The sequence below is a fragment of the Corythoichthys intestinalis genome, chromosome 1 (genome assembly GCF_030265065.1).
Source record: "Corythoichthys intestinalis isolate RoL2023-P3 chromosome 1, ASM3026506v1, whole genome shotgun sequence".
Lineage (NCBI taxonomy): Eukaryota > Metazoa > Chordata > Actinopteri > Syngnathiformes > Syngnathidae > Corythoichthys > Corythoichthys intestinalis.
The window spans coordinates 29,224,730-29,247,656 of record NC_080395.1 but is presented as its reverse complement, the minus strand read 5'-3'; the positions used below and the strand labels follow the sequence as shown (position 1 = coordinate 29,247,656).

The window sequence follows — 22,927 nt, the reverse complement described above, 5'->3', positions numbered from 1 at the left end:
CCGTTTCGGTTCGGGCTCCTCAGTTCGGAAAGGAGGCGTACCGAACGAGTATCTGACGTAATGTAAAGTGCTGTCAAATTTAGCGCATTAACAGGCGGTAATTAATTTTTCGAATTAATCACGTTAAAATATTTGACGCATTTAACGCAAGCGCGGAATGCCCGCTCATGCATCCCATAATCCCACAGTTAATTACGCCCCACGGACGGCTCGCTAAGTGCGTAACATAAAACGAGCCACACACACAAGTTGCAAGTGGACACAAATGTATTCACATAAGTCGAACTCGCAATGAACAAAATATACAAAATGCGGAAGGAGCTGGCTTCAGCGTAAGCCCAGGCCAAAACAACAAACAAAATTAAAATTGCTCTACTGCTGCGGTGCTCTTATTTACAGTAGTGAACAAAAACGATCCAATAACGAATGAACAAAATATCTCACTGAAAAAGCGGGAGTGTAACAAAATAGCGATCAAATGCACAGGTGAATGAATGGCGAGCAAACAGCTGGCGAGGAGGTACGCGGCACGTATGCTGCCAAATGCGAACTCTGAGTGTTGACTGTAAAATGACGAGCGGTAGGATGACTTTTGTTAACGCTGCCTTTATTTGGTTAACAAGACTCAGGCACAATACAACACACACGCGAGGATGCGAGCTCAAAAAACGGCCTAATAGTACTACCTTGTATCGGTTTAGCTGCCGTAAAGCAAGTGTCATTATTGCCGCAAATGTAAACAAAGGGCTGCACAATGGATACATGACAGACACCGGCTAGTTTCTGACGTTGGCACCCTTCCTCGGGTGGCCCATCAGCGGCGGCTGCGTCGTCTGCCCGTCCGGTGTCACTTTGGGAGGGGAAGCAGCCAGCTGGCGGACACGACGATCAGCTGACCGACAGTCTCAAAAAAGATAGCAATTAAACGGCCAGGGCCGTCGCACCACTCAGAAGTGCAGTGAGCAGCGTAAGTAACATTAAATGTAGACATGGAAGTAATAGTCATAAAGTTAATATGAGAAATTTGAAACTGATCATTGTTGCAACTGTTCAATTTTGCACATCAGATATTTTTTTTTAAAGAAAAGGTCTTAGGTAGTGTTATTTTTACTTTGTTTTTCAAAATATCTACATTTCAGAATATTGTATTTTCAATTTGTGAGAAGAATTCTAGCTTTTTATAGGCTAATGTTCCTATTGTTGAAAGCAAAAAAGTGTGTAATAAACAACTAGCACATTTATATTTTGCATTTTGTTTTCTTACTGTACCGAAAATGTACCGAACCGTGACCTCAAAACCGAAGTACGTACCGAACCGAGATTTTTGTGTACCGTTACACCCCTAGTTATTACACAAGCAGCTAATAGAGTGGGAAACAATTCTTGCGTTTTTTTCCCACTCGATTTGTACTACTTGTTACACTTGGATCAAAATACTCTTACAATGACCGTCTGTTGTGTGTTCATTAACAGTGTCTTCACACAGCGTCCAGAACATGTTCGTACAGATCTGCCACATCTCTTAGCAACAGGTCTGTGCATGCATACACAATTTGAGACAAGGCTTGTTGTATGTCTGAACTGAAAGGTCCCAGTGATGTCTGAAAAAGTGCTAAACCCATCAAATCATGCTTTAAGTTACTCTTTAAACCAAATGATTTATTTGCTATCATGTAATCCTTCTAACTCCCACTTTTTTATTTTTTTTATTTTTTTTTGTGCAAAACAAATAGTAAAACAATTTAAATCTACTAAGTAAAATCAAGCAATAACAGACAGAAGATGTGACTTACCAACTGGCAATCATTTGCTGTGCACTTGCGAGCAAACTTTTCTGACATTAAAGCTTAATGTCTCCTTTAATGAGGGGCTCAACAGAAATTTTATATTGACCTGTATCACCGTTTATTATGTTAGATGAATGGGAATGACATTCTTTTTATACATTTTTATAGTTGTTTTCCAATTTTAAAATCATACAGTTCATCTGTAGATGTGATGCAGACTACAAACCGTCATCAAATCTGGATCTTAACCACTGATGTGCCTCACCTCCATGTCAGCGAATGTTCAGAGGATACCGCCAATATGTTTGGGTACAATAATGCTGGCCCATTTGTAGATCACAGGAATGAAGAGGAGAGCTGAGCCCAGGACGGACACTAGCAGGAATGCCCACAGAAACATTCGATCCAGAACTTGGGCAACAAACTTCCAGTCCTGTACCACCTTGGGCCCAAAAGAAGACAAATAACAGTTTGGTTTGGGTGCTACCTGCTTGTGTAGGTTTGCATTTGCACTTATAGTCTGAAAGCATGCATTAGCTTTGCATTTTAAAGTTTAACTGCTTAACCCTTTATATGGCAAGTGACTATTTTGTTATTTAAAAACAAAACAAAACAAACTTTAAGTCTCATAAAGACATGTTGTCCATATACAAACAGTGTATCAAAAAAGTGAGTACACTCCTTGCATTTCTGCAGATATTTAAGTATATCTTTTCATGGGACAACACTGACAAAATGACACTTTGACACAATTAAAAGTCGTCTGTGTGCAGCTTATATAATAGAGTTCAGTTATTTTCCCCTCAAAATAACTCAAAATATAGCCATTAATATCTAAAGCCCTTGCAACAAAAGTGAGTACAACTCATGTGAACTACGTACATCCCTAAACGTCCAAATTGAGTACTGCTTGTCATTTTCCCTCTAAAATTTCATGTGACTCGTTACAAGAGTGCTGTCAGCATTGCTGCAGAGACTGAAGAGGTGTGGGGGGGGATCATTCCCACCACCATGCTTGACTGTAGGCATGACACACTTATCTTCGTACTCCTCACCTGGTCGCCGCCACACATGCTTGAGACCATCGGAACCAAACAAATTAATCTTTGTCTCATCAGACCATAGGACAAGGTTCCAGTAATCCTTGTGCTTTGTTGACATGTCTTCAGCAAACTGTTTGCAGGCTTTCTTGTGTCCCGTCTTCAGAAGAAGCTTCCTCCAGGGGTGACAGCCATGCACACCAATTTGATATAGAGTACGGCGTATGGTCTGAGCACTAACAGGCTGACTCCCCAACTCTTCAATCTCTGCAGCAATGCTGACAGCACTCCTGTAACGAGTCACATGACATTTTGAAAGGGAAAATGACAAGCAGTACTCAGTTTGGACATTTAGGGATGTGCCTTTTTTCATAGGGGTGTACTCACTTTTGTTGCCAGGGGTTTAGATATTAATGGCTATATTTTGAGTTATTTTGAGGGGAAAATAAATAAACTCTAAACTGGAACAGCCACAATGCGGGCAACAACCATCAGCCATCCCTAGCCCTTTTCACACACATATCCAGGGAAATTCCCATGTAAGATGACACGGGATTTACTCGCGTCATTGCTTTCACACATGTAGAGATGTTCCGAGAATGACGCAGGATGGACACTTTCACACACTTGTCCTGTGCTGCCCACTGGCGCTCTCTGTGCAGGGAGGGCTGCTGGCGCAATTTTATAACCCAGACATTGCATCCTTTTTGGTCAGCATCGGCTGTCACAATGTTGGTCAAATCGTGTTTTGTTCCGAAGGGAGCATTTCTGACGTAGTAACTGCAGCCAACTGAAGCTCATCAAGACTGTATTTAAGCCCAGGCAATCCAAGAGAAGGGTGGAAGATAGGATCCCGCTGGCTTGGGAGGGAAGAATCCCGCTGGCTTTGTTTTGTTGTCTTATCGACTCTCTGCTACCGCTTTTTAATTTTTTTTTTTATTTTACTGATCCCCGTCGACCTACTGTCATGGACCACTGTATTCTTTACAGCCAGCGATTGCGTGTATTCCTGTATTTAATAAACCATTGAAGGAATCCCTCCATTGTTTTCTGATTTGAAGTACAACCTTGTTTCCGCAGTAGCGGACCCTAACATCAGGAAAAAAAAAAACCCCACACATTTCCTAAGATGGACGATGGACTCTCTTCCTCGATTCTACTGTCACGGACACATTGTGTAATTCCCTCTTTTCAGCTAGCAATCGCGTGTATTTTTGTTTGCGGGGCAGCGGCAGGCTCGCTCTCTCCCCTCTTCTCAGGCCCTGCCGAGTAGGAAGCCTGCCATGGTGCGTACAGATGCCTTGGACGCGGGCCTGGGTGGAGCCGCCACGGAGGCATATCTTGATGGTAGTAGCAAATATGTATTTAATAAACCCTTGAACGCGTCCCTCCATTGTTTTCTGATTTGAAGTACAACCTTGTTTCCCCAGTAGCGAAAGTAGAGTAGTAGAGGAAGTGACAATCGGCTCGCCATGATATTCACGTCATCAGCCATTGAGCTGTGGCCCGGGAATTTAACGCCTGCTTTCACACACACCGCTTCCCAGGAAAGTCCCGGACATGATACAAAGACGCGACCCGTGAAACGTCCGCGTAAAAAAATTGTTTATACATATAACTGTTGCACGGTTAAATCCAGCGATATTCCCGGTGTTTCGGAGTGTGTGAAAGGGGCTCCTAAAAGCCAGTGGACGCTGCCAACTCGTCACCCGATCAACTCGTCTATATAACTCGTCAGTTGTATCTCGTGTTCCTTCATGATATCTCTGATAACCCGGTCACGACTAATTTTCTCTCGCCTCAGGTCCTGTTATGTGCGCTCATGTTGGATTCCACGCCTGCCTCGTTCCGAGCTTCCATGTCTCACGCTGGCCCAGCTACCCCGAGCAGAGCGATCCACACGTACCACGTTCTCTCTTGTGCTCGCTAATAAAAAATTAATTAATTTATATAAAATACTTGCCAAAACCAGTTTGTCTGCCCCTAACAGATGTCAAATTTGGGTTTATGTAGGCCAAAATATTTGACATCTGGTACAGTACAAGTGTGGCCTTGATGTCCCAAAATATGATGTCCACATATATGGACGCCAGGTCTCAGTTATAATTATATTAGTATTTATTTATTTGCTTATTTATTTATTTATAAATCTTTCATGAATAAATAAAATACTAAAGTAACAAAATGGTAATAAAAATGAAATCAACATGAATTAAAACCATAAGCGGATTTTACGGAGGGCCAAGGGGGCCAGCCCCCCCGGTGGCAGAAAAGTGTCATGACATGTAATTGACTTTCCTATATATGATTTTAGAATTAAAATTTTCCGGTAACATTTTGTCAAAATAAGTATATAAAAATATCTACAAAAATGAATGAAATGAACAAAAAAAAATAATGGGTCAAAATTATTTTTCGAACAGATCATGTGACTATTGTAATGATATGAGCAAATCGTAGCTGCATGTTTGATTAGTAATGTCTGTTCGTCACAGCACACGGAAGTCAGAGATACACAGCGAGCTCGAGACAGCCGCCCGCAAGTGAACAGTTAATGTTGACGATGCCTCTCTTCTGTTGTGCAACTAAAGATCTGTGAGTCAACCCTTTCAGTAAGTTGTCTTATTCAAGAAACCCACAAAGTAACACAACTAGAACCTTAGAGGGTCATTTGCTTTGCTTAGCCAAAACCACCAGAGGAATGAAGAGGGCAAGATGGATATACGTAATTTTTTCAAATCTAAGCTTTAAAAAGCTACAAACAACTACTGAGCAAGAACCAAGGATTGAAAATGACCATTAAAAGCCAGAGAGCACCGCCAAAATGGTGAGCAGAGTTTCAATTTGCTCCACTAAAGACGCTAATTGTACAACAAATTTTGCACCCTCACAATATTTTGCTCCCAAAGCTGTTGTGGCCGTGAATAAGCCCTCTTTTACATTCAATTGGATTGTAAACTGGATAACATCGTAAACATACATGTTCCACACGGATATGGCGTAAATTAATGCTTAACTACACGGCGAAGACGTAAACAGGGATAGAGCGGCGTGCAGTTGTTGTGTGCAGCTAACATGGCAGAATGTGTCTAAGGAGAACTTTTATACATGTCCGTCCATGATCGAACATTAGTAAATATTCCTTTATTTAAAGAAGTTCTCAGTGTTTACTTTGCAAACGCCATTTTTAAAACAAATTTGCAATTTCCAATGGGGTGAAAAATTTGACAAAACACCTGTTAACACCGGCAGGCGTACCAAATTCAATGGATGACGATCTTGCCGATAAGTATAGCTCTCCTAGGCAGCCTGTTATAAAATTCCCCTCAAAAATGATGGGAAACAAAAAAATGCTTATTTTCAACATACTATTATAATTATTCTTGGGAGTTAATTTTATTGCTTAAACTGCGTTTTGGGTTCATCAACAAGTTGTGCCCCCCCTGCCCCAAAAGTCAAACTCCGCCTATGATTAAAACCAGAAATATATTCTATTTATGGTCTCTAATAACACACTAAATAAGCAATAAATAAATTACACATTACACAAAAACAAACAAATAAAATTCCCTTTTTGATTTTTAAGTTAAAATAAAATACCGTAATTTTCAGACTATAAGCCGTGACTTTTTTCCTTCATTTTGAATCCTGCGGCTATAGTCCAGTGTGGCTTATTTGTTGATTTATTTTGGTTAATAGGTAACACTTATTTGACAGCGGCATCATAACACTGTGATAAAACCGTCATAATTATGACATGGTGTTATACTTATATAGCGCTTTTCCACCTTTCAAGGCGCTCAAAGCGCTTTACACTATTTCGCCATCCACCTACTGGTGACACAGCACCAGGAGCAACGTGGGGTTCAGTGTCTTGCTCAAGGACACTTAGACGAGTTCATCAGGGCGGAGAATTGAACCCACATCCTCTGGGTTGGGGGACAACTACTCTACCACTGAGTCACGCCACCCCACAATGACATGACACTATTATGGGAATAACTGAATGCTTATGTCATTAAGTGTCATCCAGGTAATTATGTCACTACTCCTTTTATGTCCAGGTTGGATTCTTTACATCCATTCAAAAATGAGATAATTTGCCGGATAACTCTGAATGACATCTGTTATAAGCATTCATAAATGTTCATGACAGTGTGATATCATAATTATGATTGTCTAATGACAGTCTTATGGCGCCACTGTCAAATAAAGTGTTACCAAATACCATAACTAGTATTTAATTAAACAACTAGAACAGTACCTAAAGAAACAATTAGCCCAGAACATGAATTTTGATTGAATTTACATCTTTAGCGCTGCAATGCATGCTAGGAGGCATGTTGGATGACAACAGTATTGATTGCAGGTGGCAGCAGAGGTTGTCTGTCTCCCCCGAGGGAGCAGTGATGGCCAAATGAAGCTTCTTGAAGCAATGGAGCTTTGCAGGCAATTGGTTCAAAGCCTCATGGTGGTTCATTTGGTCTAATGACAGTCATATGATGCTGCTGTCAAATGAAGTGTTACCGGTTTACATCTTTTGGTCTAAATAGTCCACAATACAGTCAGGACAGCTGCAGCTTATAGTCCAGTGCAGCTTATCTATGAACAAATGCCGTTTTCTAGCCAAATTTGGTGGGTAGCGGCTTATAGTCAGGTGCGCCTTATAGTGCGAAAATTACGGTAATGTTATTTGAAGCTATTTAAAAAATAAAATGTAACCAAAAAATAAACTTAAGTTTAAAATAATAAATAAATAAGTACACACACACATACAAGATGATTTACTATAAAATCATTGCCTGCCATTGACAACGATAGACATCCAATTAATTTAGCAGGGATGACTAGCTGAATGCTCATATTTTGACTGCGAGATGCTGGCTGTCAATGGCAGCCAATGAGTTCAACGAGTGCCTTATAAAGAGTTAACTAGCAATACAATTGTATTTTTTCTATTGGGTTCATCATGTTTTCAAATTGCCCTGCTTCATTAGCTATGTAAAATGGATGTAGATCAAATAAAATACTCACCTCTCTGACTTCATTTTCTTTCACCACATGCATGGTTATGTAGCGGATAGAATCCAGGGCAGCTTGGATGTTGTGTCTGGTATGGGAGAGGCCCAGCTCAGTTGGAGTATCCTTCATCATTCCCAATCCCAGTACCCGCCCCGTTTGCGGCGCTCCCGCCGTGCCATAGCGGTCTACGTGGCCGCGCATGCACAGCAGCTTGGGCAGTCGATGCAGGAAGATCCTGCGCACCCACGGCGCCATGCCGTGATGTGTCGAGGACGAGCGGTGGTGGACGTTAATGGCAAAGACGGTGATGACGATGGAGAGCGTGACAAAGATCATGGTGAAGACCAGGTACTCGCCGATGAGCGGAATGGCCTTGGACGAGGAAGGAATGATCTCCTCTATGACCAGCAGGAAGACGGTTAGCGACACCAGCACTGAAGTGCAGAGAGAGATCTTCTCGCCGCAATTGGAGGGGAGGTAGAAGACGAGGATGGTAAGGAAGGACAGGCCGATGCAGGGGATGATGAGGAAGAGTGTGTAGAAGAGAGGCAGCCGGCGAATGATGAAGAAGTAGGTGATGGTGGGATATGAAGCGCCACCGTCTAGCCTCAGACCACGACTACCTGTGGCCTTTACAATCTCCCACTCGCCATTGTCAAAATAATCCTGTCTGTCCACATGGAAGTCCTCCAGAAGGACATCAACCTGCCGAATAAAGAACACATGGACATAATGCCACAAGAGTAGTTTTTGGTACTCGGATAGTACGATTAGTTGATACATTTCAACTGAAAGACGAAGCTTATCGCTCGGTACACCAATTTGGTTTAGGATGATTTGTTAGCGTTTACAGGACTACTGTGTCTTTCCTGAAAGCGTATGTTGGAAAAAGAACATTTTGGACGTTGTTAATGCAAATTGTTTTCCTGATAAAATAACATCAAAGTTTATGAAAAATAATGTTTTTTGGGGGGTTTCCTTTTGTAAATTGGAGTATTCACTGTATTTTCCGGACTATAAATCACCTATTTTTCATAAATTGGCTGAGCCTGTGATTTAATCTCAGGTGCGGACTGTTTTTTTATTTCAAATCGACAGCCACGAGAAGGAGAGTTGGCAGAGTTCTTCAGAAGTCAAACTGAAGATGATGACTTTAAATGATTGGTAGTAGAGATGTCCCGATCACGTCATTTTCAAAGTATCGGAATCGGCAAAAAAATATTGGACATGCCTTTTTTTTAATAAATATATATATTTTTTAATTAAATAATTTTCTAATTGTATTTAACGTCACAGACATAATGTGTTACACTCTTCCAGAGTCTTTAGTTTAAGCTTAAGGTAGGGTTATCAGATTTTGCGCGTTAACGGCGAGAATGAATATTTTTTACATTTATCACGTTACAATATTTAACACAATTAACGCATGCGCTGCACGACCCACTCACGCATTGTCGCGTTCAATCTATAATGGCGCCGTTTTACCTATACAGTATATAGAGCTAAAAGGCAGCGTAAGATGAGTAGAGTGAATTTTGGCAGCCTTTGGAGCCTTTTTTTAAATGGCTAAAGCCTTACAATCCCTCTCCCAACGATTAGAATAATCGTGGGAATCAATTTGGGGAAGAAAGGTAGTAGTAGTTGATCTTTTTTTTAACACCCTATTTTATTCCCAACGCAGAGAAGATATATCAGTTGGTACCACGACGCACAGTCATGGTTGCACTTCCCATCATGCATTTGGGCAGAAGTTAAATGGCTACAGTATCATTTACTGAAAGCTCAACAAATACACTAGATGGCAATATTTGGTCACAATATACAAAGTCACATTTATCCTTTAAGAATTACAAATCTTTCTATCCGTGGATACCTCTCACTGAAAGAATGTTAATAATGTAAATGCCATCTTGAGGATTTATTGTCATAATAAACAAATACAGTACTTATGTACTGTATGTTGAATGTATATATTCGTCCGAGTTTTATTCATTTTTTTCTTAATGCATTGCCAAAATGTATATGATGGGGAAAAATCATCGGGAATGATTGGAATTGAATCGAGAGCAAAAAAAAAAAAAAAAAGCAATCGGATCGGGAAATATCGGGATCGGCAGATCCTCAAACTAAAACGATCGGGATCGGATCGGGAGCAAAAAAACATGATCGGAACAACCCTAATTGGTAGTGATTCAGAGTGAGTTCAAGAGTTTGGTAAGCAAGTTATGTTGTATTATTGTGGCTTTAGCATAGACTTCATAATGGTATTGACGGGTCAGATCGGTCAGGCACTGTGCCTCGCATTCAAGTAGGGGGCCGCCCATATCAAGAGGAGCTATTCACAAATACACGCACGCAGCAATCTAACAGCGGATTTCTGTTGAAAAAGTACGAAAGCTGTACCACATAAAAACAGGAAGGATTGTTTCAGGAGTGATTTGTTCGAGGATTCATGGAAATTATTATATTTTTCGTACCATGCATGCATTTTGAAACGTGAAAAAAAAATCAATGGGAGAAATTAGCCGCTACTGCATTGACATCATAGTTCGCAATATTTACGTAAAATAAATGCTAACTGCACTTTTTTTTTTTTTTGCTTTTAACCAAGAATTGAGGCTGTTTTATATCCATATCTATAAAGAATTCGGGGATTTAAGCATTTATTCACAAGAATTTTCACTGGAAAAGCTGTTTACATGATGCGGCCGCTAGCTGCATTCACTAACAGACTAGCATTGTACTTTGACATATTTACGGAAAATAAATGCTAACTGCACTTTTTTTTTTTTTTTTAAACCAAGAATCGAGACTGTTTTACGTCCATATCAATAAAGAATTCAGGGATTTAAGCATTTATTCACAAGAATTTTCACTGGAAAAGCTCTGTTTACATAAGGCAGCTGTTAGCTTCATTCACTAACAGACTAGCGTTGTACTTCGACATATTTATGTAAAATAAATGCTAACTGCACGGTTTATTTTTTGCTTTTAACCAAGAATCAAGACTGTTTTACGTCCTTATCTATATAGAATTGGGGAATTTAAGCATTTATTCACAAGAATTTTCACCGGAAAAGCTCTGTTTACATAAGGCGGCCGCTAGCTATGTTTACTAACAGACTAGCATTGTGCTTCGACATATTTACGTAAAATTAATGATAACTGCACAGTTTACTTTTTGCTTTTAACCAAGAATCGAGACTGTTTCACGTCCATATTGATAAAGAATTCAGGGATTTAGGCATTTATTCACAAGAATTTTCAACGAAAAAAACCCTTTGTCTGTAATTCCCTTGGTCAGCTTTGACGGCCTCGCCAACAATGCAGGCCCTCTATTTATCGGCCCCGCGTCCCATCATCAATACATTATAAAGTCTATAGCTTTAGTTATTTATTGAACGGTTGATATTTGTTAAACTAAAAGTTCCTTACTTAGCCTTTGGTTCTCCATTTTAATGTTATTACTATGATTTATAACATTTGTTCTTGGTCTCCAATAAGAAAAAAAAATACCCTAAAATGATACTTACACTCCAAAGCAACTTACAATGTAGTACATGTTTTTGCCCCATCTTCATTGTGTGATTTGCATCATTATTATTTTAATTTTTATTGATACTAGAAATGCCCTAAAATCAACAGGAAGTGACCCAAAATCAATAGGAAGTGACCTGCAGTTTCTCTAAGAATTTTAGTTTCTAGTAATTTATTCTTTATTCCATTCTCTAAAAGAAAAGAAAAACTATTAATGTTCTCAGGTCTAGAATGAAAGAGCGACTTATAGTCTGAAAAATACGGTATTTGTGTTTTTTTCCCACTACTGAAGGCAGAGCTCAGTCAAATTCAACCACCTGGGAGCCGTCGTAAGTCCAAGAGCCAAATTTCATGGAGCAATTCTGCAAATCAAATGGAAAGAAGGTGACATCGATGGTGCAGGCAGACTTGTAATTAGCAGGTGGTGTCCAAGTTATGGTTCCGTCATATTTGACAACCGCCTTGGTGACTGTGCCCTCAAAACGACCATCTGAACTGTCGATGAAAACGCAAATTATGAATTAGCATCACATTTGCATTCATTAATGTTTCCAAATGCACATATTAGCATATGATTTGTGAGGATTAGGTGAATCCAAGATGTTAGAAATGAAACCCCATTTTCTTGATTTGTGAGGATTAGGTGAATCCAAGATGTTAGAAATGAAACCCCATTTTCTTCCATTTATACAGTGTAAATTGATGTTCTTCTCCTCAAAATTATTGTAATCTCCCCATTGTATGTTGAAGTTTGAGCTATTCCATAACGTTACATACTTATCATAGAGCACTACATCTGGGAGCCAGAGTCTGTCAGAGGGCACTCGTATAGTGGTGATGCCCAGGTAGTCATCAGGGTCCCATCTTAGCTTCATGTCAGTCCATTCCTGTAAAACGGACATTTGTTTAGTTGTCAATCTGATTATATACCCTTGATAAATCTTTACATAAATAGTATGTGCATGAAAAAAGGGGACATTTGGTCATACTTCATGTTGTTCCACTTGCCTGCTTCATCCACACATTTGTGGTCATCAGCTGGTTCTTCTCATCCTTGATGATGAAAACACAACAGAAGCTCAATTAATACATTGATATTGAATTAGACGAATGGAAAAAAAAAAATACATTTTCAACCGCACCACATCAACTAGCTGGGAGATGGCGAGTCCAAACTTGACACATATGGTCTGGTTGAGATATTCAACTGGGCGGACCCATTTCTGATAGTTCCCAAAGAGGTATTTGAACAGCTTGTCTTCGGCTTTTGCATAGGACGAGAGGTTAGGAACACCTGAAAAGAGTTTTAAACAGCATTTAATTTGTCATTAAAATCCATTTTTATCATCATGCTTCTCTTCCTTAATACTTCACTAGTATTGAAATGTATAGTTGCCTAAGAGCAAGCTAGCGTAGTCGATAAATAAGACACACCAAAGCTATCAATCTCACTCTGAATGACGCGCTTTGTCTTTCGGACTCAATTTATGGGCAGCGGATCTCACATTTGCAGTTTCTAATATCGAGAGGGACAAGCAATCCCCAGTTAATGAGTGTGCTATCCTCGCATTTATCATTTTTTTGAAGCTCCATTCCTATTACCGTCGTTCCGCCTGACTGCTACTCTCAAATCGATGCTGGCAAGGGGAAGGTGATCTGTCTGCAGTCCAAATAATGGAGACACACTGCTGCTACCCACCTTATATACAAATATTGATCTGAATTCATGACATCAATAAAATATTGATCAATTGCATGTATTATACTGTAACTCCTTCTCAGCATGTAGCCAAACAAATGCATAATTTGCAATAGGAGCAATATATGAGGCAAAATGCAAAATGGTAGTATAATGATGTACTGGCCTCACATTTCTGAGGTTTAGGGTTTAAAATCTACATTTTTGCCAGTCACTCCAACTCCCTTTCATACTCAGAAAGTACATATGTTACCTCTAATGAAGATGCCAAATTGTCCATACATGCGATGATGAAATGATGATTGTCTGGAGGGATGTAGTGTATGTTGAAGGGATACTTCTCAACTCAGAAAATCAGATCTTTGTACATCTGGGAGGATCAAAGTTTAGCCTTGGTTGTAAATGGAAGTTCAGACACATAGAAAAACTTGACCCCGTGTGGTGTCCACATACAGTACATGGTCATCACATTTTAGGTCATGGGGACACCAGGTTTCAACTATAATATCGGGAAGTCTCAAGCTCTCGATAACTTTGCTTTTGTTTTCCAGGTGAGGACACTAACCAAAATTACTACTTGGCCATGATTATTGAACTAGGGCTGCAGCTATCGAATATTTTAGTAATCGAGTATTCGACTGAAAATTCTATCGAGTAATTGGATAAAACATATTATTTTAGGTAAAGAGCAATTATAAATATATATGAGAAAACAATATTTCATCTAATATTGAACCATTTTCAGTCAATCAATGTCGTTATTTTCGATGTACATTGTTGAAAACAGCCAACAATTGCATCTCAGATTTGACTAGAAGAAAAAAAAAACTAATTCACTGCTTTCACTCAAAAAACGCCTTGATCTTATAAAGAAAAAAAAAAAAAAAAACTTATTTCTTACCTAAAAAATTTCATTACGCTTGATAACACACTAGGGCTGCAGCCATTGATTATTTTAGTCGTCGATTAATCAATGAACCAGTTAGTTCGACTAATCGAGTAATCGGATAAACATGAAAAAATTAAAATACCTGAGCTGGGCCTCAAACGGTATTGAAAAAAAAAAAAAAAAAAAAAATAAGGATCTACGTATGTACAACAAAAGAACAATTGGCTAACTTACATCGCAAAAGTGCGCTAGCTTAAATGCTATGAAATACTAAGGGTTTTTTTTGTTTTTGTTTTGTTCTTTAACATTGCTCTTAGAAAAGGTTCAGATATATACAGTATTCCCACAAAAATTGGCTAAATACTGTATACCTTTAAACTACATTATGAATGCATTCAACATTAGCTCAAACAAAAACCGAGTTTATGTTGGTCTTAACAGGGAGTAGCTGGATTTGGCGATGTAAAATGAGGCACACTAGAGGGCAGTGTATCCACCCAAATCAATAAAATTAAATGCAAACTTTCAAAAAAACAAACCATAACAACGCCACTTTAATTAAACAAATACTCGAAGCAGGCAAATTTAATTCAAATCTTTTTTTCTAATCGAATACTTGAGTTAATCGATTAATCGTTGCAGCACTATATTGAACAGATCAAAGGGAAATTTGGTGGCTATTTTCCCGGGATGTACACGAATCAATCCTTGGAGCTCGTTTTGTAATTTTTTTTGTCTGGACTAATTCAATACATTAATTAACTGCTGACTTACTGTAGCCTTAAAGCGGAAGTTCAGGATTTAAGACATTAGGCTTAATCTTTGAGTTAGCAGGGGTTTAGTTAGTTGGTGGACTTGATTTCAACAAATTCCTTTTCGTTTGCAAGTTATTTGTTAATTTCAGGGCTCCGGAGTTGCTAAGCTAGCACGAGTCAATGGCACCATTATAACATGCCTATAAAAAACAACATGTGTACACATGAAAATCATCGATGACTCATGCAATCAATAGTGTTGGCTCTGTTTTCAGGATAAAGTTATTAAACTTACCATTGCATGTCAATAACTGCAGTATGAACAGTAACATTTGTAATCTAGAAGTTATGCAGGGGAGCACAGTGGAGTGATATCACATCAGGTTTTTTTCACCGCTGATTTTTGTATGTCGTAGCCAGCAGCAATTGACCAGTGTATATTTTTCCTCATTCTTCATAGGGAATTTGTGGAAACTTTGCTTTGCCCGTTTCTTCTGTATGTTTCCAACTGCCTCTAAATGCACATTTCGCCATGTTGCCGGCCGTCAGTTAACTCAGCAGACTGATGCTGCATTCTAGGAAGGTGGGAAGAGTTTCCAACCTCTGATCTGGAAGAATATCATTAGTACGCCTCCACTATTTGATCGCTTATGAGAAGTCAAGTTTGCTGGAGGTCAAAATGTCTTTTGAAGGCCAAAATAAAAAACAACTTGTGGCGATCGGCCACATTTGCTGTTGACATTCGTTTGGAATGCTTTAAGGTAGCAACTGGTACCCTCCGAGCGTGATAAGTCCGACTTGTCACCTTCCGCAAATGCAGCATGAGAACGAGTGACCGATCACTCCTTTTTATTGGGGTCGAATTACGTATCTAAAAAAAAATAGTCCTGCAGAATGCAATGAATTACGGCGGTTTGGTGTGACATTGTTTTGGCCGCATGGGTGTTTTGAAACAATGATCTGTGTTTTGAATTTATTTGACTATGTTGGATCTGTTCGTATATCTGTATCTTTTTTTATTGGCATGCTATAATGGTGCCATTGACTCGCGCTATCTTGACAGCTAGCTAGACCTGAAACTAACAAATAACTTAATAACGGTGCCATTGACTCGCGCTATCTTGACAGCTAGCTAGACCTGAAACTAACAAATAACCTAATAACGAAACAGAATTTGTTGAAATCAACTCCACCAACTAACTAAACCACTGTTAACTCGAACATTAAGCCTAATGTCAAAAGGTTCTGAATTAGCCAATAGAGGCCATGTGCGCTTTTTGTACTTTTCATGTATATGGGCTGATGAGAAGTTTAGGGAGCGAGCCATGCTGTCGTAGTTCATTTGTACATTTAAAAAAAATATTATTTATTTGTGTATTGTGTATTTAATCTTCTCTGATTAAAAAGAATATGAATTAATAAAATGTTAAGGATTTACCAGTAAGGATTCATATTATTACCCTTTAATAATAATAATAATCAAATCATCTAAAAGCCATATTTTTTTTTTTACAGATTATAACATTATAATTGATATTTACTAAAGTGATTTAGGGTCACAGTGGTATGTTTACAATCAACATAGCAATTATGAACATTTAACAAGAGGGTACCAATTACTTGCCATTTTTTGAGAACAGCAGCACGGTTTGGTCTCTCTCCCCGCAAAGATTTACTATAGCGACATAAGTGGCAGCTTTTTGTGTCCGGTTGCTGTTCAGCTATGTATGTCACGTGGGACTCAATTTTTGTGGCATTAGCATCGGCGGGCAACTTACGCAGCGAGTGGCACAGGTGGCAACAGCGCAGCAGCGGCAACAGCAGCAGCAAGGCGAGAGAGGAGGCAGCCGCCCCCCCTGCTCTCGGCATCATCTCAGAGGCTGCGCTCAACCATCGTTTTCCTGGAAGACGGAGCCTGCATTAAGAGGTGACATTTGCGTCATTAAAAAAAAAAACTTCATTATGTCAAAATGAAAACAGTATTGATGCATACCTGTCTCTGAGTAGCGTCAGGGAACAGAGAAGCGATGCTCACTACCTCTCTCCTCTTTCTCCCTCCCTCCCTTGCATCTGGGAAGCACCACCCCTTTACTCTCCCCTCACACCCAGCCCCCTCATCTTTGGTTCCTTGCAGTTCTTGAGGTCACTTAATCTTCTGTTGTAACACAATCCGACTCCTCCCTGCAGTAACACAAAAGAACATTCGCCCCAGTTTAGAACACACCTGGGCCATAGCTATATTTCAACAGATAATTCTACAGTTAAATAACTTGTGATGCAGGAAGTATACTGAAAAATAGGTCCTGATAAGATTAAATATATTGACAGTGATTAAAACACTGTCCAACTTGTTCTTTTTTTTTTAGTTTTATGTTGCATGAGTTTGTTTTAGTTGTTGTTGTTTTTCTTTTACTCTATACAAGTTTTGGGCATTGATTTTAATCTGCCATAAAAAATAAAAAAAAAAATCTATAAGCTTTAGTTTTTCTGAAATCAGCAATTTTGATATTCTTATTGTTATTTTTATTTTGACACAACATTTCAGTCCTTTGAATGGTTTTATACATTTTTCTGAATAATTGTCAAAATTAAAACTTGTCGTAGTTGATTAAATTTCAGCACTTTGGCAGCAGTACAGTACATGGCACGACAAGTAGTATTTTTGCGACACATTGTTATTTTTAGGCTATTTTCTTAAAGTGTCACCAATACACCTACTTTGTTTGAAATATCACTTTGCAATAATTTTGACTTGCACAAAAGTACATTTATGACATCCTTACATACAGTGGTATGAAAAAGTATCTGAACCTTTTGGAATTTCTCACATTTCTGCATAAAATCATCATATGTTATCTGATCTTTGTCAAAATCACACAGATGAAAATACAGTGTGTGCTTTAACTAAAACTGCAGAAACACTTATGGGTTCTCATATTTTAATGACGATAGCCTGCAAACGATGACAGAAAGTGGAAAAATAAGTAACCGAAACCTCTGACAAAGGAGACTTAAAGAGCAATTGAAACCAATTTTTACCAAACATTTTAAGTCAGGTGTGTGCCTAATCACTGATGAGTGGCTTAAAGCTGCCCTGCCCACTATAAAACACACACCTGGTAAGAATTGTTGTGATGAGAAGCGTCTGATGTGCATCATGGCTCGGTCAAAACAGCTGTCTAAAGACCTGCGATCAAGGATTGTTGATTTGTATAAAGCCGAGAAAAGATACAAAACCATCTCTAAAAGTCTGGATGTTCATCGATCGACAGTCAGAAACGTCTCCAAACGGAGAGAGTTTGACACTGTTGCATCTCTCCCAAGGTGCGGCCGTCCACCAAGCATGACGCCAAGAGTTCAGCGCATAATACTCTGAGACGTAAAAAAAGAACCCTAGAGTGTCTGTTAAGGACTTACTGATATCACTGGCACAGTCCAATATCTCTGTGCACACATCAACTATATGCAAAACAATGTCCAAGAATGGTGTTCGTGGGAGAACTCCACGGAAGAAGCCACTGCTGTCTAAAAGAAACATTGTTGCTCGTTTAATGTTCGCAAAAGGAACTTGGACACTCCACAGACGTTTTGGCAAAAAATATTTTGTGGACTGATGAAACCAACGTTGACTTGTTAGGGAGTAACAGACAACGTCATGTGTGGAGGTAAAATGAAACAGGTCACCAACATCAACACCTCATCCCCACTGTGAAGCATGGTGGAGGGAGCATCATGATTTGGGGCTGTTTCGCTACCTCAGGGCCTGGACAACTTGGAATCATTAATGGAAGAAAGAATTCAAAGGTTTGTCAGGATGTTTTGCAGGAAAACCTGAGGCTGTCTGTCAGACAGTTGAAGCTAAAAAGAGGATGGATGCTGCAACAAGAAAATCCAAAACACAGAAGTAAATCAACTTCAGAATGGTGTCAGAAGAACAAAATACACGTTCTGGAATAGCCATGTCAAAGACCAGACATGAACCTCATTGAGATGCTCAGGCATGACCTAAAAACAGCGATTCATGACAGACATCCCAGGAATCTGACTGAACTACAGGAGTTTTGTAGAGAGGAATGGGCTAAGATTAGTCTTCATTGATGTGCTGGACTGATCTGCAGGTACAGGAAGCGTCTGGTTGAAGTTATTGCTTTCAAAGGGGGGGGGGGGGGGGCACAAAATATTAAACATGATGGTTCACTTACTTATTTTCCCCCCTTCTGTCATGTTTTGCATACCATCCCCATTAAAATATAAAAAACTATAAATGTTTGAGTGGTCACATTTGATGGTGATTTTATGCAGAAATGTGAGAAATTCCAAAAGGTTCAGATACTTTTTCATATCACTGTATATACAGTGTATCACCAAGGTGAGTACACCCCTTGCATTTTGTGCAGATATTTAAGTGTATCTTTTCATGGGACAACACTGACAAAATGACACTTTGACACAATGAAAAGTAGTCTTTGTGCTTATATAATAGTTAATTTATTTTCCCCTCAAAAATGTGAGGGGTGTACTCTCTGTGGTCTTGTGATACACTGTGTATTTATACACATATACATTCATTCATGTTCTGAACCGCTTATCCTTACGATGGTCGCGGGGTGGGGTGCTGGAGCCTATCCCAGCTAACAACGGGCAGGAGCCCTGAACTAGTCACAGAGCACATACAGACAAACAACCGTTCATGCACACTCTCAAACCTACGGACAGTTTGAAGTGCTCGATCAGCCTACCATGCAAGTTTTTGGGATGTGGGAGGAAACCGGAGTACCTGAACAAAACCCTATATATGTGTGTGTGTGTGTATATATATATATATATATATATATATATATACATATATATATACATATATATATATATATATATATATATATATATATATGGCGGAAAACACTCAGGTGACTTGAAGGTCCGCTCTGAGACCCCCAATTTGGTCAAATTTCAAAATTGTCCTATATGCATTTGTGATGCACCATTGGAAAGATTAAAATCTCAATTTTCTGGGGAAACATTTTTTGAACAGGAGGGCATTGAAAAAAAAATTAAACAGCAAACCCCTAACTGGAGGTGAGAGCATGAGCGAGCATAATTGAAGATACCATGATTTTAACGAGATATTATCGTGTACTTACCTCTTTTCGATCCAAAAACTCTGTAGCATGTACAGTGGGGCAAATAAGTATTTAGTCAACCACTAATTGTGCAAGTTTTCCTACTTGAAAAGATTAGAGAGGCCTGTAATTGTCAACATGGGTAAACCTCAACCATGAGAGACAGACTGTGGAGAAAAAAACAGAAAATCACATTGTTTGATTTTTAAAGAATTTATTTCCAAATTAAAGTGGAAAATAAGTATTTGGCCACCTACAAACAGCCATGATTTCTGGCTGTCAAAGAGGTCTAACTTCTAACGAGGTATAACGAGGTCTAATGAGGTTCCACTCGTTACCTGTATTAATGGCACCTGTTTTAACTCATCATCGGTATAAAAGACACCTGTCCATAATCTCAGTCAGTCACACTCCAAACTCCACTATGGCCAAGACCAAAGAGCTGTCGAAGGACACCAGAGACAAAATTATAGACCTGCACCAGGCTGGGAAGACTGAATCTGCAATAGGTAAAACGCTTGGTGTAAAGAAATCAACTGCAGGAGCAATTATTAGAAAATGGAAGACATACAAGACCACTGATAATCTCCCTCGATCTGGAACTCCATGCAAGATCTCACCCCGTGGCGTCAAAATGATAACAAGAACGGTGTGCAAAAATCCCAGAACCACACGGGGGGACCTAGTGAATGACCTACAGAGAGCTGGGACCACAGTAACAAAGGCTACTATCAGGAACACAATGCGCCGCCAGGGACTCCCCCTGCTGAAGAAAGTACATGTCCAGGCCCGTCTGCGGTTCGCTAGAGAGCATTTGGATGATCCAGAAGAAGACTGGGAGAATGTGTTATGGTCAGATGAAACCAAAATAGAACTTTTTGGTAGTAGCACAGGTTCTCGTGTTTGGAGGAGAAAGAATACTCAGTTGCAGCCGAAGAACACCATACCCACTGTAAAGCATAGGGGTGGAAACATCATGGTTTGGGGCTGTTTTTCTGCAAAGGGACCAGGACGACTGATCTGTGTCAAGGAAAGAATGAATGGGCCCATGTATCGAGAGATTTTGAGTGAAAATCTCCTTCCATCAGCAAGAGCATTGAAGATGAGACGTGGCTGGGTCTTTCAGCATGACAATGATCCCAAACATACAGCCAAGGCAACAAAGGAGTGGCTTCGTAAGAAGCATTTCAAGGTCCTGGAGTGGCCTAGCCAGTCTCCAGATCTCAACCCCATAGAAAATCTGTGGAGGGAGTTGAAAGTCCGTGTTGCCCAACGACAGCCCCAAAACATCACTGCTCTAGAGGAGATCTGCATGGAGGAATGGGCCAAAATACCAGAAACAGTGTGTGAAAAGCTTGTGAACAGATACAGAAAACGTTTGGCCTCCGTTATTGCCAACAATGGGTACATAATAAAGTATTGAGATGAACTTTTGGTATTGCCCAAATACTTATTTTCCACCATGATTTGCAAATAAATTCTTTAAAAATCCAACAATGTGATTTTCTGCCCCCCCCCCCCCCCACATTCTGTCTCTCATGGTTGAGGTTTACCCATGTAGACAATTACAAGCCTCTCTAATGTTTTCAAGTGGGAGACTAAATGCTTATTTGCCCCACTCTATCACAGAGTGTCAAAACACAGCTGTGAATGGCCACAGCCAGATTTAGAGTGGATTTTATGGGTGAAACATGGTAATATAAGAAGGGTCGCGATGCAGAAATCAGAGACATTGTTAAAGTCGTTTAAAAAAAAAAAAAAAAAAAACTAACTAAATATTAAACATCAATTAAGTCAAAGCTAAAAATGACAGACATTACGAATAATAACTATAATTACTACCTTCTTTTTATGGCTAGGTTGAAACAAAAAGTGGGGGGTCTCCAAGGTGAAACGGACAAATTAAAAATAGTTCGGGGGCATAATGCCCCATGAATCTGCTATGGCAGCATGTAGACATATTCTATCAAACAGCAGTTCTTTTGGCATAAAGTACAGCAGTTTATTTTTAAGAGGGTTGCAAGAGCAGAAAATGAATTTTAAGCCTTGTCTGTGTTTTCCGCCATATATATACTGGACTGTCTCAGAAAATTAGAATACACAATATTCTAATTTTTTGAGACAGTCCTGTGTATATATACAGGACTGTCTCAGGAAATTAGAATACACAATATTCTAATTTCCTGAGACAGTCAGGAAATTAGAATATTGTGTATTCTAATTTCCTGAGACAGTCCTGTATATATACACAGGACTGTCTCAAAAAATTAGAATATTGTGTATTCTAATTTTCTGAGACAGTCCAGTATATATAATTTTGATAACAGTAATTCATTATTAATCAAAGACAGTCTGACACTTTGTAAAAAACATTTTTATTGTGGGGTTGCTTGTCACTTTTTAATTTAAATGGGATTTTCTTTAACACTTATGACTCCTAAATTTGAGCAGGTGTACAAAAAAGGAACAGGGTTACAATGTTGCTTGAACATACAGTAACATCTTAAAAATATTCGTTTAACTGTAGGTTTTTTTTTCCACAAAAAACAACCCCAACTCGTTTTTTGTTGCTCAAAGCAGTGTTGTCATCGACAATGACAATAAGGAAAACATTTCGTCGACGATGATGAGACGATCTCAAGCTGAAAACGTGTCTTGGGAGACTAAAATATAATGACACGAATGCCAGTTTTTGCCTAACCAGACGAGAACGAGATGAAAATGCGCCATAGTTTCTGTCACATGTTCACAATGTATGGCATTTTTTGTGTAGTTAGCCTGCATGTAGCAGTGTCTGGTTGTGTCACTCATGTGACGTGCTGCACCCACCAACTCACCCATCACCCACTTGTGTCCTCGCCAGCCTCCCTATTGCTTATTTTAAGACACACACGGTAAGATTTGTCTTCTTAGCTTAGCAAGAGAGAATAGCTCATAGCGTTAGCATAGCATTCACATTAGCATTAGGCTAATTATCATTGTGGTAATATCACCAGTTTTGTCAGGATTCTAATCTTTTATTCCATCAACTTGTGCAACACAACACACCTAGTGTCCTCCACAGCCAATAAACAAAAG

The 22,927-nt window shown here is 39.3% G+C and overlaps 1 protein-coding gene across 2 annotated transcripts; it reads right to left on the bottom strand.

The window, feature by feature from the left end:
* Nucleotides 1-5: 5 nt before the first annotated feature.
* Nucleotides 6-16,777, bottom strand: chrna5 (cholinergic receptor, nicotinic, alpha 5). Of its 2 annotated transcripts, none has more exons than XM_057846251.1 (8): nt 16,723-16,777; nt 16,508-16,644; nt 12,529-12,680; nt 12,395-12,439; nt 12,164-12,273; nt 11,704-11,881; nt 7,862-8,554; nt 6-2,229 (listed from the first exon to the last, which is right to left on the bottom strand). In XM_057846251.1, the coding sequence occupies exons 2-8, from the start codon at nt 16,599-16,601 to the stop codon at nt 2,071-2,073; spliced, it is 1,431 nt and encodes a 476-aa protein (XP_057702234.1). In that variant the 5' UTR covers nt 16,602-16,644; nt 16,723-16,777; the 3' UTR covers nt 6-2,070. The 2 variants fall into 2 exon arrangements, with proteins under 2 accessions (XP_057702234.1, XP_057702242.1); XM_057846259.1 differs by lacking the exon at nt 16,723-16,777 and adding an exon at nt 13,339-13,455 and having other exon boundaries at nt 16,508-16,647.
* Nucleotides 16,778-22,927: the final 6,150 nt, after the last annotated feature.

Excerpts from the sequence above, each read along its gene's own strand:
- chrna5 (XM_057846251.1), bottom strand. The coding sequence starts at position 16,601 with ATGATGCCGAGAGCAGGGGGGGCGGCTGCCTCCTCTCTCGCCTTGCTG. Across the intron at positions 11,882-12,163 it reads GATGTAGTGCTCTATGATAA|TTCAGATGGTCGTTTTGAGG; the intron begins GTATGTAACGTT and ends TTTCATCGACAG. Across the intron at positions 8,555-11,703 it reads GGACTTACGACGGCTCCCAG|GTTGATGTCCTTCTGGAGGA; the intron begins GTGGTTGAATTT and ends TTTATTCGGCAG.